The 16043-nt window shown below is 43.1% G+C and overlaps 1 protein-coding gene across 17 annotated transcripts in view; it reads right to left on the bottom strand.

Annotated features, from left to right (window-relative positions):
- Window positions 1–16043, bottom strand: part of birc6 (baculoviral IAP repeat containing 6) — a 153632-nt gene that overhangs the window by 56509 nt on the left and 81080 nt on the right. For 14 of the 17 annotated variants that reach the window (XM_021610071.2, XM_021610147.2, XM_036984019.1 and 11 more), the window contains exons 60-65: window positions 13822–14021; window positions 13260–13331; window positions 11165–11468; window positions 9953–10170; window positions 3429–3593; window positions 3064–3229 (exon numbers count right to left, since the gene is read on the bottom strand). In XM_021610071.2, the coding sequence (XP_021465746.2) occupies window positions 3064–3229; window positions 3429–3593; window positions 9953–10170; window positions 11165–11468; window positions 13260–13331; window positions 13822–14021 (1125 nt within the window). The remainder of the gene's footprint in view (window positions 1–3063; window positions 3230–3428; window positions 3594–9952; window positions 10171–11164; window positions 11469–13259; window positions 13332–13821; window positions 14022–16043) is intronic. The other 3 variants (XM_021610181.2, XM_021610201.2, XM_021610217.2) reach the window with 1 other exon arrangement.

Here is a 16043-nt window from a genome sequence, read left to right as displayed (position 1 = left end):
TTGGCTTCCATCAGCGCTCACACACTGAACTGACTTAACTGACCATATTGGACAGTAGATAAATCACTAAAAACACAATTTGTAATTAAATTGGGTGTTAAAATGTGTCAATTGATTTGTCCATTTTAAAAAGGCAAATGTTTCTTTGCTTTTTTTTCATCATAAAGGAGTTTAGGTTTGTGGGTTTGGCAGGGGGCCTGGACACAGCTGAATACGAGAGAACATTTTAGAGGCCCCTATCTTGGTTGTACATTACATAGCACATATCCAGTGTGTGACAATACATTTTATTTTTTACATTTTTGCATCAGAGAATATTGTAGTTTTTCAGCTGAGAAAATATTTAGTTTAAAAGCAAATTCCCTGGAACTCTACATATTCTGCCATGGAGCTAAGAGAATGTTGCAGTTTTAAAGCTAATTTCCTACAATTATATGCAATTTGCCAATGCTGTGTCATTATGCTCAAAAATAAAATATATACTGTTAAAAACATTGTTTTTTGAATTTTCTATTCTCCCGGACTGTCTAGCTTTTATTTGTGATTTTAGTTCTCACAGACTATATTATATAAAAAAAAGTATATAGGTCCATTATCTTTCCTACATACTTTATATCTGGTAGTTGTTTAAATGTGTACTGAATGGATTTTTCCATCCGGAAGAATAAAACAAACCTCTGCCGCTTAGGAGGCCCGAGAACTTCAATGGCAGAAAAACTCCTGCCATTACTACAACACAAGAGAAAGGAGTGCGACAATGAAAAAGGAGGCAGTCAACTTTTACTTAATAGCAGGCAGCCACGGCTGCATGTTCGCACACCACGCGTGACCGTGTCTGAGACATTTACCCCGATAATGAGGACCAATTACAATACTCATCTCTTTATCCGTTTGTTATTTAATTATGAGACCAGGGGCGCTTTAAATTCACACCAGCACACAGACGCTCCTGTGAATACACACACACTAACAGCGTCGGACAAAGAGGCAGTTGCGGCTATATACACACAGAGCTATGAGCTGCCACCACCTGATATGCAACACAAAGCAAGTTCTTGTGAATGGAGGCTACGTTGATATCGGCCAACCTGCCAATTTTAGTTCAGAACAAACAGCTTGAGAAGCTTAAGAATTTTGGGGGGTGAGTCTACGCACCTTGGTGAAATAAAACATGCCAATAATCTGTCCATAGAACACTAATGCATCCTGTGATAGGGTCGTTAGAAGTTGTGTATTTGTAGAAACAACACAATGAAAAGGTTTGTTCAAGGTTCTTTTATTTCCTTGGCAGTGTACCAACTTTCCATTTTATTCCTGGCAATAGCAGAAGGTCCGTGAGCAACATTTTCCTGTTTCTATTCATTAATGACTGGACAAAAACAAGCATCCATTAAAATGCCCACAACATGTGGACAGAACCACAGATTCCACTATCCCCAAAAGAGAGAAAATATATTATACTCTCTCACAGACCGTGGAAAGCCTAAACATGTGGGGGATTGGTTGGGTGGACTGAACACTCTTATTAAGAGGGGTTTGGGATGTATCCTCACTGAGGTTATCAGCCAACTGAAAGAACACAAGCCTGCATGCCCCTCTGGAAACCCCAGGGTCAGAGCTGAAGAGACAGAAAACCTAGTCAGAGCAATGGACCGAGCCAACATCTAGCTCAGGTGATCAGTTAACTCTGGGTCAGCCCTCGCCCCCCGGGGACTAGGGATTACCTTCGCAGATTACCACCGTATGCTGCCTTCACAGAAAGCCCATCACACCAGAGTACTGACTCCCCACAGACAGTACTGTAGAATTATGATGGATTATGACTCAACTTCTCTATAACTATACTCGAGAGATAAAGGGTTCTCAGAACAAATTCTAACAAAGACGTCCGTTGTATATTCAAAAATATAAAATAAAATGGTTCAATATAGATTAGAGAATGAGTTCCTATCTTCAAAAAAATGAATCCATTTGCCACACAATAATTTCCACCTAAGTCACAAGTAACCTATTCAAATTAGACAGTACATGTCCTGTCGCATGAAAAGACAGAATTATAAGTGGATGGGTATTTTGAAAGCATGGATTCATATAATTGAAATTGCTTGGAGAGCGTCAACCACCACAGAAGCAACAGCTATTGATAGACTGTAAATGACTTTATATTACTGTTTTATATCTTTACGGTTTCATATAATTATATCCTCTTAGAATGAGTAGATTGTTTTTATATACTCTCCGATATTGAAAGTAGTGTTATGTTAAAGTTGTGGGTTCGAGCAGTGCCATTATTTAGTGGACTGCGGTGGACTATAGGAATGTCTACTCCCAGGAACTCAAGACCTCTCCTGACTGATATGAAGTCCTGTGATACGCACAGAGAGATCATTGGTAATGAGTACTGAAGTACATCTTTGTGGAAGTGAGGGAGTGAGAGCCAAGGGTGTAAGTGTCGTATGTATGCATTCAGCTGGTAAATCTTCACTGAGCAAACACTTGAAACATCCCTTGGAATTTCAGGGCTCTTTTGAATGATAAATATATGTATTGTATCGTGAGATATTGGTCTTCTCATCACCATGTCAGAGGAAGATACTGCAGCTCCATCTGCTGTCTCATCAAGCAATGATCAACTCACACACACATCTAGCTCTCACTGCAATTTACCAGGTAGCCTAGAAGCAGAAAGGACAAAGTAATGCGCATAAGATGACCACCTCATCCAATAGCCTACTACGTTTCCCGTAACATTTGACCCTGACACTGTCTTTTATTTCTACTCGACAACAAAAGCTGGTCGATCATTATTTTCCAATAAAAGGTTCATTACATTGTCTGAGACCAGGAGAAGCCATTGAGAAATGCAGCACTGGAATAGAAAGAAAAGGGCAGCATCTTTCTTCATAAGCACTGTTGATATGTTCAATCAGTCAAATAGATTGTTGTGGGATTTGCCATCGAGTTTCCCCTTCAGTTAAAGGCACAGTCATCCTTAACGGGAGTTACCATAACCTACATGGAAAGTTACAAGATGAAGACTAAAGAAGAAGAGGGTTCACTCACCGGAATCGTTGCGTAGGTAGGAGGACATGGCTGGAATGAGGCAGGACTGGCTGAGCAGCTCCTGCAGCACTGTGGGAAGGGCGTTGCTGTTGTGGCCCCTGCTATCCCCTGTAGGGGCCTCTCCGTGGCTCACACAGTTTGCTGGGTTGATGTAGCTGGCCAGCACCTGGCGGACAGGGGGAGAATAAGTGGAGTACACCCAATTTTAGCAAAACATATAGGCCTTTCTCTGGGGTAACTACACAGCAATGACTTATGTAAAAGTAAGTGCATAGGTCTTCCCATTGTTAGCTTAGTGACACTTTGTGCCATGTGGAAAAACCATCAGGATGTACTACACCCAGCTAAGCCTAGAGGACTCTTACCTGTAGCAGACAGGTGACATGCTCCTCCTCCAGCCTCTGCTTGGTGAGGGCCTGCTCCACGTCCCAGCCTGAGGCAGTGGAGCCTGTACCGAAACCAGTGCCCTTCGCCCAGTACAGCTGCTGCTCCTCACTTGTGCCCCCTCCATGACCACTGGACACTGTGGGCTGGGGACAGACAGACGAGGGGAGGTGATCAGCGCCACACATGAAATCAGCAGGGGGTAAAGTGTAGTCTACTGGTCCATTGTGATGACAACATAGGGCTGACCTAAAGATAATAGCGTTCCATAAGCTTATGAACTCAAAATACATTTTTTTTTTATTGTCAATGCAGCATGGGCTACACGTTTGGATTGAAGAAGAACACTGTTCCCCTTTTCAAAATGTCAGTCTTCACATCAAAAGTGGAATGAGAGCGCAATACTGGTTTTCCAGGTAGAAAAATCAAACATAACTAGCCTGCCTACCCACAGTCCCAACTCCCATGCAGCCCTGCTTGTCGCAGCCATTACACACTTGAGGCCCTTCTAGTTCAGCTCAGAGCACATGCCCAGCAGTTTGAAAGGGAGATTATGTCAAATAAAAGGCAGAGGAGTCTCGGAGGGAAAGAGCATATGCTCGGACTAAACAAAGGTCGACCTGGTGCTGTGCATATGATATTTGAACAACGAGAGTTCCCTGTGGTACAGGGAGGGAGCAGAGGGCATTATTGAATAAAGAGAACAGAGAGATGGATATGAAAGGATGTCTGAGTTAGACGAGAGGATAACGTTTCTTGAGACTGCACCTTTTCAGCTTTGACGATCATCAGGCTCGACGTGGGCGTGCCATAAAGATCTACGGGAGAGGCAGTGGCTGACAGACAAGCGGCTAACGCTGCGCTCTCCCAGCGCATCTTTAACATCGCAGGAACGCTCCCGACGTGCACACAAGCGTTATGGGAATTTTACCAGCTAATGGAGGTGGCGTATATGTACATGCACCTCTGCCACCAGAGATCACTGTCAACTCTATCAGTCAACTGGGGCGCAATGGAGATGATTCAGCATTTACATTGACTTTACAGTAGGCGGGATGAGACTGCTGGGATTTTGACCCGTTTGTCTTTTATTCCTTTGGTGAGTTTCTTCATCGTTCACTAGATTTTAATAGATGGCAATAGTGTGTGTTTTGTATAGGACCGTTCTGTTTGGGCCACTCTCCCAGTGGTACAAGGGGGAGGAGTTATGCTCTCGTCATAAGAGGTTGGAGACTAATCACTGAGCCCTGGAACATCAAATCAGGGAGGAGGCTCACTTTCCCAGATAAAGAGGGATGTTTGTGTGTGTGTGTGAGTGGACTGACCGCCCGCCCGCTCTGGCCCGTGTCTCCGGACACATAAAAGCAGCACCCCTGGGCCGCCGCCTCAAGGACGGCCATTACCGCTGTGACAGGACTTTGGCCCGCGCCCAAGCCACTGGCCCCCGAGATCTGTCCTCAACTCCTTAAATCCACATGGGTCTGTGGACGAGAGCACGTGTTGAAATGGTCCACAGTAACACTGGGCCGTAGTACTGCAATAGCCTAGCCCACTATTTAAAGTAACATCTATAGCAGACTAGCTGGATTTAGGCCTATGATATATAGCGCTTGGACCCTTGTGGTGGCATTGACGTGGCGTTGAGCTTCCAGTGATCAAAATCCCTATTGTGATTGATACAAGTTGATCGTCATCTCCTTTGCATCGCAGTGGTCCGAGACGGGTACAGAGTACTTTGAAAGGCAACGAGCAGGAGGTGAGTGTTGCATCAAAGCAGAAAGCTCAATAGAAGTAGAATCACTCCATTTAATGGGCATGGCAGTCAGACAGTGCATGATTCAATTCCTATTCATGATGTTCCCTTCTGCCTGGAGTTGGCAAAAATACAAAGGACACGTCTCTCTTCAAAGCCAGACCTGCCTCTTATCATTCACACTAAACAATTACCCAATTTGTCAAGGGCTCAGTAGAGATATGCATAAGAGCCCCGAGTAAAGCCCTGCCAGGTAGAGTAATTAATAACATGACTGATCCTCATTGCCCATCTCTCTCTGAGCGAAAGACAAAAGGAGAGTGAGAACCTCCTATCGTGTCAAGCCAAAAGCATTAGACAAGGCTGACACCATTTGTCACACAATGCTTTGTCAACCCAACCCAAATAGAGGTTTATCTTAGTGTTGGTCCATCATGAACACACAAGAGGACGCAATGGGCAAAACACACTTCCACCGACATCTGGTGACATACGAGTAGGAGTGTGTTTGAACTGTGCTTACATTCTTGTTCTATTAACACTAGAATGGCCGGGCCTCAAGGCATCCCAGTTTGAGCCAATGCCTCGCCTTTGGGGCATCAACATTCTAATTAAGCAACGAGGCCCGAGGGGGTGTGGTATATGGCCAATATACCACGGTTAGGGCTATTGAAACGCACATCCACAACACGGAGTGCCTGGACACAGCCCTTAGCCATGGTATATTGGCAATATATCACAAACACCAGAGGTCCCTTTTTGCTACTATAAACTGGTTACCTACATAATTAGAACAGTAAAAATAAATGTTTTGTCATACCCGTGGTATACCAAGGCTTTCAACCAATCAGCATTTAGGGCTTGAACTACACAGTTTATATCAGAGTATATGAAATTATAAATAATACCACCACAAGAATGCCAAGTGTGCGAATCTGTCATCAAGGCAAAGGTTGGCTACTTTAAAGAACCTCAAATATAAGATATATTTTGATTTGTTTAACACTAACACTTAACACTGATTTGTTACTACATGATTCCATGTGTTATTTCAGTTTTGATGTCTTCACTATTATTCAACAATGTAGAAAATAGTACAAATAAAGAAAACCCCTGGAATGAGTAAGTGTGTCCAAACTTTTGAATGGGACACTAGGGGTTTTTAGAAACCTTCGAGTGTCCTCTCTTTCCATTATATAAATCAAAACATCTGACATGCATGAACCTCTGTAGGATGATTTTCAAGTCGCTTTTTGGTAAGCTCCGTTCCTTCACAAAACAATTCCTAATATAGTCACCCATTTAGACTATTGTCAATTTAAATCTTGTCTTAAGGCTACATCTATTTTTATAAGCCTGTGTGTGAAATAAGTTTAGTAAAAGACTTGACTAGGGCTGTGGCGGTCACGAAATTTCGTTGCCGGTGATTGTCAAGCAAATAAAAGTCGGTCTCACAGTAATTGACCGTTAATTAACAAACACATTTAGCATCTCCTGGCTTCCACACATCTCATGGCCCACAAGCCAATGATGCAGACTTTTGGAACATTACATTTTAATAAGTCAAATAACAGCAAATGCAGCAGTCTATGTCAATCTACTATCCCCCATAGTACAAAATATTCCAAACAGTCGGACAGTTGTGGGATGCAATAGATCCCAAATTAATAGAACCACTAGCATAAAAAATAACTTTTTTACGCAATGTGGGTGATGCAACAGATCAGAACATTTAGCTTAAAATGTTGATAAACTATAAAAGGCTATTTCGTCACCCATGTGCACATGGCAGTAGGCTATCAAAAGTGGCTGCAAATGTATTTAATGCTTCTATTATAAAAGCTGCATTTTTAATGGTGAAAATGATCTTATCCAAACTTGACTCACGAGCTGCTTATGAATGCCAGTTAGCCTCTAAACCTCTTGTTGTCTCTACCTTCTTGCCCTTTGTGCGGTTGTCTGTGCCCAATAATGTTTGTACCATGTTAAGTGCTGCTACCATGTTGTGTTGCTACCATGTCGTTATGTTGTGTTGCTACCATGCTGTGTTGTCATGTGTTACTGCCTTGCTACAGTGGGGCAAAAAAGTATTTAGTCAGCCACCAATTGTGCAAGTTCTCCACTTAAAAATAGGAGAGAGGCCTGTAGTTTTTATCATAGGTACACTTCAACTATGACAGACAAAAGGAGGAAAAAAATTCCAAAAAATCACATTGTAGGATTTTTAATGAATTTGTTTGCAAATTATGGTGGAAAATAAGTATTTGGTCAATAACAAAAGTTTCTCAATACTTTGTTATATACCCTTTGTTGGCAATGACAGAGGTCAAACGTTTTCTGTAAGTCTTCACAAGGTTTTCACACACTGTTGCTGGTATTTTGGCCCATTCCTCCATGCAGATCTCCTCTAGAGCTCCCTCCAAAGATTTTCCATTGGGTTGAGGTCTGGAGACTGGCTAGGCCACTCCAGGACCTTGAAATGCTTCTTACGAAGCCACTCCTTCGTTGCCCGGGCGGTGTGTTTGGGATCATTGTCATGCTGAAAGACCCAGCCACGTTTCATCTTCAATGCCCTTGCTGATGGAAGGAGGTTTTCACTCAAAATCTCACGATACATGGCCCCATTCATTCTTTCCTTTACACGGATCAGTCGTCCTGGTCCATTTGCAGAAAAACAGCCCCAAAGCATGATGTTTCCACCCCCGTGCTTCACAGTAGCACAGTATGGTGGTGTTCTTTGGATGCAACTCAGCATTCTTTGTCCTCCAAACACGACGAGTTGAGTTTTTACCAAAAAGGTCTATTTTGGTTTCATCTGACCATATGACATTCTTCCAATCTTCTTCTGGATCATCCAAATGCTCTCTAGCAAACTTCAGACAGGCCTGGACATGTACTGGCTTAAGCAGGGTGACACGTCTGGCACTGCAGGATTTGAGTCCCTGGCGGCGTAGTGCGTTACTGATGGTGGGCTTTGTTATTTTGGTCCCAGCTCTCTGCAGGTCATTCACTAGGTTCCCCGGTGTGGTTCAGGGATTTTTGCTCACCGTTCTTGTGATCATTTTGACCCCACGGGGTGAGATCTTGCGGGGAGCCCCAGATCGAGGGAGATTATCAGTGGTCTTGTATGTCTTCCATTTCCTAATAATTGCTCCCACAGTTGATTTCTTCAAACCAAGCTGCTTACCTATTGCAGATTCAGTCTTCCCAGCCTGGTGCAGGTCTACAATTGTGTTTCTGGTGCCCTTTGACAGCTCTTTGGTCTTGGCCATAGTGCAGTTTGGAGTGTGACTGTTTGCTTGAGGTTGTGGACAGGTGTCTTTTATACTGATAACAAGTTCAAACAGGTGCCATTAATACAGGTAACGAGTGGAGGACAGAGGAGCCTCAAAGAAGAATTTACAGGTCTGTGAGAGCCAGAAATCTTGCTTGTTTGTAGGTGACCAAATACTTATTTTCCACCATAATTTGCAAATAAATTCATTAAAACTCCTACAATGTGATTTTTCTCATTTTGTCTGTCATGGTTGAAGTGTACCTATGATGAAAATTACAGGCCTCTCTCCTATTTTTAAGTGGAGAACTTGCACAATTGGTGGCTGACTAAATACTTTTTTTGCCCCATTGTATGTTGTGGTCTTAGGTCTCTCTTTATGTAGTGTTGTCCCTCTTGTTGTGATGTGTTTTGGCCTATATTTATATTGTATTTATTTTTAATCCCAGGTCCCCGTCCCCGCAGGAGGCCTTTGCCTTTTGGTAGGCCATCATTGTAAATAAGAAATTGTTCTTAACTGACTTGCCTAGTTAAATAAAAGGTTAATTAATGTGCCAAATTTTAAGAAGTTATTTGGTCACTTTAGATGTGATACAAACCTTATTAAAACATCGGTCCATGGGCTAGGTTACATGAGGTGTGCGACTATGATTAGAAAAAGTCACAACAAAAAAAGGCAGCATCATTCACAAGTGATACTATATCATTCACAAGTGATAGTCTATTATCACCTATCAGACTATTCTTGATTAAATCTCCCCTTTACATATACTAAATAATAAATGTGCAACATTTTATTTGATTTAGAATGGACCACTATCATGCACCTGTCTCGAAACAGGGGCAGCAAAAAAAAATGTCATCTATGCACTTAAATAGCGAATGGAGGACACTTTTACCCGTGGTTAATTTTAATGCCAACCAGGTGGGCTATACGCCTGTTGTATAGTGAAGCAATGTGCTTAATATAAGGAAAGTTGAGAAATAAATATAGTAGGCCTAGCCTATAGAAAGCTGATGGAATGCTCCTCTTTTTAGTCGAGGCCATCACATGGTTTCCTCGCGCAACTGCATAGCCTATAGAAATGTTCCGCAACATGTATTTGGTTCGATTTTCGATTACATTTGCATTGATGTCAGAGTGATTAGATGCACAATAGAGTGCTGAGTACCAGGCAGTTAGCAAGTTTGGTAGGCTACTAATGACCATCAGCAGCATCAGAGCTTGGAGAAGCCTAATTACCGTGACTAAACGGTCACAAGGAATTTGACTGCCTTCATGATCCGTGACTGCCGGTGTGGCGGTAATATGGTCACCGCAACAGCCCTAGACTTGACTTAAAAAATGCCGGAGATAATAACATTTTAAATTCACATGACTTCCACTGCACTTCGAGTATTAAGCACACATGCATGTCCCCAGAAGTGTGTATGTGCATGTGAGCGCCTTTTGGACACGGTCAGTGTCTGGGCTTCACCTCTGAAGAGTTCCCGCTGGTGTTGGGGACACGGGGTGCGTGATGGCTGAGGGCTGACAGGCAGGCCAGGATGAGGTGGATGGCTCCTATTTCCAGGGCCATGCGGCGCAGCAGCACGCCGTCATCCGTGGTGAGAGGTGTGGTGCTGAATAGGGCCCGCAGCACGTGGAAGGGCAGCGTGGGCAGCACATTTGCCGACGGACTCTGCAGGATATGACCTGGAAGGAAGGAAGGGGAGAGAAACAGCCAATCAGAGAAGATGATTGATAATATCAATCATCTTCTCATAATGACAAGAATTATAAAAAACACATAAATGAATGAATCACTGTATGAGTGTGAGGGATGGTGAGAGAGATGACCACCATAGGAGAGATGACCACAGAGAAGTAGAGGAATACTGTCCAGAAAGGATGGACACATTGATTTAGCACTCATGAGAATGAGGCCAGAGAAGACAACAGCCGACTAAATGGCAGACTGACAGTGTGCTGTGTGACCAGTGTCACTAAACAAGCTGGCAGCCTGCTCTCCTTCAATCATTAAGGGCCGTTATCTCAAGGACTAAAGAAAAAAAAAAATGTTGCAGGACAACATGGTTTATTTCAGGCCCTAGAGGAGAGGGGAGCTAAATAGTCATCAATAATGAAGGCAAATGAGAGCAAAGGTCAGCTTGATAGGAGTTGTAATGTATGAGAGGGGGTAGGACTTGTCAATATTAAACAAGCCAGTGTGAGTATTTTGGCTAAATGATCCACAGGGCCAACAAACAGATATGGTCTCAATGACTGCAGGGCAAGATCTGCACCAGTGGGAACAAAAGTGCCTCAGTTGAAAATGGAGGGATTTAAATCTCGCCCCTTCTATTTCTCTACCTGCTTGTGGCCAGGTGGTTTTAGAAGAGTCGGTTTACATGCATTGCCCATATGACACTGACAGCTATGTGTTCAGGGACTTTGATAATGGGCATTATCGATCTGCTTGGTCCACAACTTGGCAAGATCAACTGCCTGACAAAGTCAATCTGAGCATTGGTGGAAAAGTTAACTGCTATTAGTAGGGCTGAGAATGTTTGTCCATGCAAGCAGCCTTCTAAATTAACACCATAGGGACCCGGTGTTGCAAAATATGAACATGCTTCTAAATCCTTCATAAATAGGGACAGGAGTTTTTCCTGACCACGCCTGAAGCTGCGTGAGAGTTGTCACTTACTGCCCTCGCCATCGTCTGTGACTCCCAGCACCAGGCGGAGCAGACACTGGGCGTGCTTCCTCTCCTTCAGCAGCACCTCAGCATAGCCCGGCAGGCGCAGGAACAGACCGAAGGCCGCCAGCGAGTGGGCGGGGATGGGCGACATGGTCTGCACTGACGACTTGTTGATGGGTGGCGGCTCGGCGGCCATGGTCTCTGGCGCCTCATACACGAGCTCGCCAGACTGCTCGATGGTGACCCACTCAAACTGGTCGCTGTCCTTGGGCTTCTCCTGCGTGGTAGAGGGCACCACCGGAGCACTCACCTGCACAGGATGAGCCAGGGATAGAATGGGGTTAGAGGACAACAAATGGAAAACACTGACAGACGAGCTGACTCGGGTGGGATCTCAATGTCATGTGTTGTCTTTGGGCACTGAGGGTAGTAGGGAGTATATGGAACTCGAGAACAGTTATTCAGATCAATAGAGCTGTTGGGGGACTGGGCATAGTGCCCTGGGGACAAAGCTCCTAACTCAACACTTCCTTGATGGGATAAAGCAGAGGGTCAACTGATTTAAAAGTTTAACATAAATTCAGACTCATACCCCTTGACTTACTCCAAATGTTGTGAATCAACTTGATTTCAAAATGGATTTTTTTTAAATTCAACACAATACCCCATAATGACAAAGCGAAAACATGTTTTTTGAAATGTTTGCAAACTGATGGAAAATGAAATACAGGAATCTCATTTACATAAGTATTCACACACACACCAATACTTTTAGAAGCACCTTTGTCTTTCTGTTTAAGTCTCCAAGAGCTTTCCACACATGGATTGTGCAACATTTGCCCATTATCATTTTCAAAATTCTTCAAGCTCTGTCAAACTAGTTGTTGATCATTGCTAGACAAGCCTTTTCAGGTGTTGCTAAAGATTTTCAAGTAGATTTAAGTCCAAACTAACTCGGGAACATTCACTGCCTTCTTGATAAGCAACTCCAGTGTACATCTAGCCTTGTTTTAGGTTATTGTCCTGCTGAAAGGTGAATTCATCTCCCTGTGTATGGTGGAATGCAGACTTGACCAGATTTTCCTCTAGGTTTTGCCTGTGCGTAGCTCCATTCTGTTGATTGTTTAATTTTGAAAACCTCCCTGGTCTTTGTGGTTGAATCTGTGTTTGTAATTCACTGCTCAACTGAGCGACCTCATAGATAATTGTATGTGTGGGTTACAGAGATGAGGTAGTCACAAAAATCATGGTACACACTTATTGCACACAGAGTGGGTACATGCAACTTGTGTGTGTGACTTGTTGCACACATTTTTACTCCCAAACGTATTTAGTCTTGCAATAACAAAGGGGTTAAATAGTTAATGACTCAAGACATCCGCTTTTCCTTTTTTATTACATTTGTAAAAATGTACATAAACAATTCCACTTTGACATTATGGGGTATTATGTGTAGGCATTGACAAACAGTCTAAATGTTATCAATGTGAAATTCAGGCTGTAACACAACATTATGTGGATAAAGTCAAGGGGAGTGAATACTTTTTTGAAGGCACTGTACCAGCCCTCAACTTTTGGGCTCCTGTTACAGTGAGTGTTTTTTCAGGTTGTGCCCAGTGTCCTTAAGATTAAGGCAAGTATCGGAGCGGCAGCACTTCAGAAAAACAAAGTTATTGTGATCAATATAATCAATTCAAGCTTAGCTGCACTAAGAGCCAGAGTGGATCTCCAGGAACAGGATGTGCTGTAAGTAAACAGCTAAACACCAGTGGGACAAAAGACACAGACCTGGGCTGTTTGGCTAACCCATCAGAAAACACTACACAGGGCCACTGCTGGGTAAACAGAAAAGCCTCACCTGCATCAATGCCTTAAGTTTACTTTGCTAACAGTCTCACTCAGGATGAGAGCAGAACACCTCAATTATTCACAGCCTTAAGAGCGTGCTCTGAGAACACTATCCAGAGACACACAAAGGGTTAAACTAATGCAGAATGATGTAATATCCTGTTGAGATAGGTATATGGTCAACCAATCAATGACCAATCATGTATATGCTTCATTTTCATCACAATGCTAAGTACAAAACAAATCATCTCACTTGATAGCCCTCGTGGGGCGTCTGCTTCAAACCACCAGTAGCTCTGGGAGACTGCCTGAATAATTCAATTCGCTGCAACAATTTGGAAGGGGGAGAAAATAACAAAACAAAACAGATTTAGTACCTGGCAGCTGTCAGAAGCCATTCCAGCTAGTCACCTTGTCGCTATGTGCTCTCAATTACCGTTTAAAGTATCAATTTACTTTCATTTAGGAGGAATGATGTAGCACAGGGGGAGCCCAGAAGAGACAAATAGGGATTTAGACTGAATGGAAAACAGTGACTTGCAATGCCTCTCTATAGGCTGAAACCAGATTAGAGATAAGGCACTACTTTGGCAACTTCAGATCCGCATTGGACTTTCTATGTAGCAAAGGCAGCTTGAATTTCTTAAGTGTTGAGCTCTAGATAATATGCTATATCTAAACATATCTGGGAAATGGGCTGAACATTGTAGGATTACAATTAAATACCTCCCCAATGACGCAAGTTGTGAAAGTGGTATTTTACGGGTGCTGGTATTAGTTAGTTATGTAGTTATTAGAATAGGAAGCGGTCAAACCTGTTGGATGACATCTGGGTAGAGCATTGGCAGCCTCTCAGCGATCAGGGCCAGACCACCCATGCCTGCAAACACCTGCAGGGGCGACTGGATGGGTTTGGTCTCGAGCAGGGACTCATCGATCGCTGCGTCCAGACCCTCGTCTCCCGGGGTCATGGGCTCGTCCTCTGGACAGCTACTCAGCATGTCACACTGTTCCACTGGAGGAGGGTAAAGCAGAGTGTTTTCACTGACACTAGGTATTTTCTATGTGGCTTGTGTTCTTCTGTGTGCTATGTGCCGCGCTCAACCAATCATGACAAGTAAATAATGGGATGCCCTGCAAAGAGGGACATTGTTTACATCTCAAGCACAGAATTAAATAAATCTCTCATAACTCTTACCTTGTTACAAGACAGAGAAAAAAAACAGAGCTATCACTATTCATTTATAAAGTTCAAGCAAGAGAGAGAGAAACAGACACCAGTTTTCCCAGAAATAAGGGGATGGAGTACCATTTCTATTTTCATATATGAATGCATAAATATGTGCTAATGGTTGTCCTTGGAAAAAGGATATGCCAGTCCAGATGAAGTGCACACGGACTAAAACAGAATCAAGGTCTCAGACTACTTGTCCGTGTTTGCACGTCAGGGGTGTGGTTCCGTACACAAAGTCAAAACCAAATGGAACGGAGGATGAATGGTAAAAAATAGCTCCCCATTATTGTTTTCATTCTGCGGCACGGCCGGCCTGTTTTATGATGATATAAAGCCCCAGTCGATTGATAGGTCATCTACAAAACGCTGCACATCACCATCCTGGAGAAGAAAATAAAATAAATGATTCATTGCTCGTCTCTAAAGGGATTTTCCCCCTCCTCCTCGTAGTGAATTAAAAAGTCACGAGGGTAGTGACTAATAGGGGTTGTAACAGGCCCGTCCTGTCTGAAATTCCAAATCAGGATTAAACGTGATGGAGAAGGAAGCGCTCATCTTTCAGCAGGCCGCAAGAAGAGACTGGGCCACCCAGAGAATACTTTTAAGAGCATCAACCCAGTGAGTTACGGTTACATTTCAAATGCAACCAAAAAGGCACAGGAAAAAGGGTAATCATTAGACTTCAGAGGAGCATATCAGATCAAATCTGCGAGAAAGAGGGCAAATCGTGAACGACAAGGAATTCTACCATTCTGCTCAAGAACAAACATTCTATTTTACAGAATGTTCCAGTACCTTTACTACGCCAAGTGCATCCTATTAGCCTGAGAGTTCAAGTGATAAATCAAGGGTAGGCCATAGATTTAAACATCACATCATTGTGTCTGAGAGCACGGACAGCGCCATTGAGGACATCTCCATTTGAATTCGTAAATTTTCTTCTTCTAATACTTCTATGAGTTGGCAAACAAACTGAAAGGGTGCACACTGCCACCTAGAGTGTGTCTGAACAGGTATAAAGCCCAGGTTGGTAATTTACCGCCACCTGCAGTTATGGAATGTTTCCTCAGGAGTATAATTCATTGGCTGGTCCTTACTGGTGACCTGGATGGAATTATGTGATCCTTGCTTAACTCAAAGGACATCGTTCCCCAACGGGCGGTCTGCGGGCCGAATTTGGCCACCCAAGTTTTCTGAGCAAAAAATAAACATTTGCAGGAAATAACCTAAGTGATTAACCTAAGCTTAAGAGGATCTGCAGAAAAGAATGGGAGAAACTCCCCAAATACAGGTGTGCCAAGATTGTAGTGTCATACCCAAGAAGACTCGAGGCTGTAATCATCACTGCCAAAGGTGCTTAAACAAAGTACTGAGTAAAGGGTCTGAATACTTATGTAAATGTGATACTTAAAAAAAAAATATATACATATAAATTAGCCTACATTTATAGAAACCTGTTTTTGCCATCTCATTATGGGGTATTGTGTGTAGATTAATGAGGGGGGGGGAAACAATTTAATACATTTTAGTATAAGGCTGTAACCTAACAAAATGTGGAAAAATTCAATGGGTCTGAATACCCCGAAAGCACTATCTTTAGGCTTCTTGCGGTCAATTTGCAGTCTACAAATGTGTAATTATGTTACAGCCCGACCACCCGCTCAAGAAAAAAACGGCCTGTGGCTGAATCTAGACAATCCCTGCCATAGGATGTCCCACCCAGTTGACTACTTCAAAATGGTGAAAGTCCTCAATGGTGCTGCCCATGCTAAAAGGTTATTTTGGGCACTAAAGTCCTCTCTC

Source organism: Oncorhynchus mykiss, chromosome 1 (genome assembly GCF_013265735.2).
Source record: "Oncorhynchus mykiss isolate Arlee chromosome 1, USDA_OmykA_1.1, whole genome shotgun sequence".
NCBI classification, from domain to species: domain Eukaryota; kingdom Metazoa; phylum Chordata; class Actinopteri; order Salmoniformes; family Salmonidae; genus Oncorhynchus; species Oncorhynchus mykiss.
Note: the sequence above shows the minus strand (reverse complement) of the source record. Positions and strands in the feature narration are given on the sequence as shown.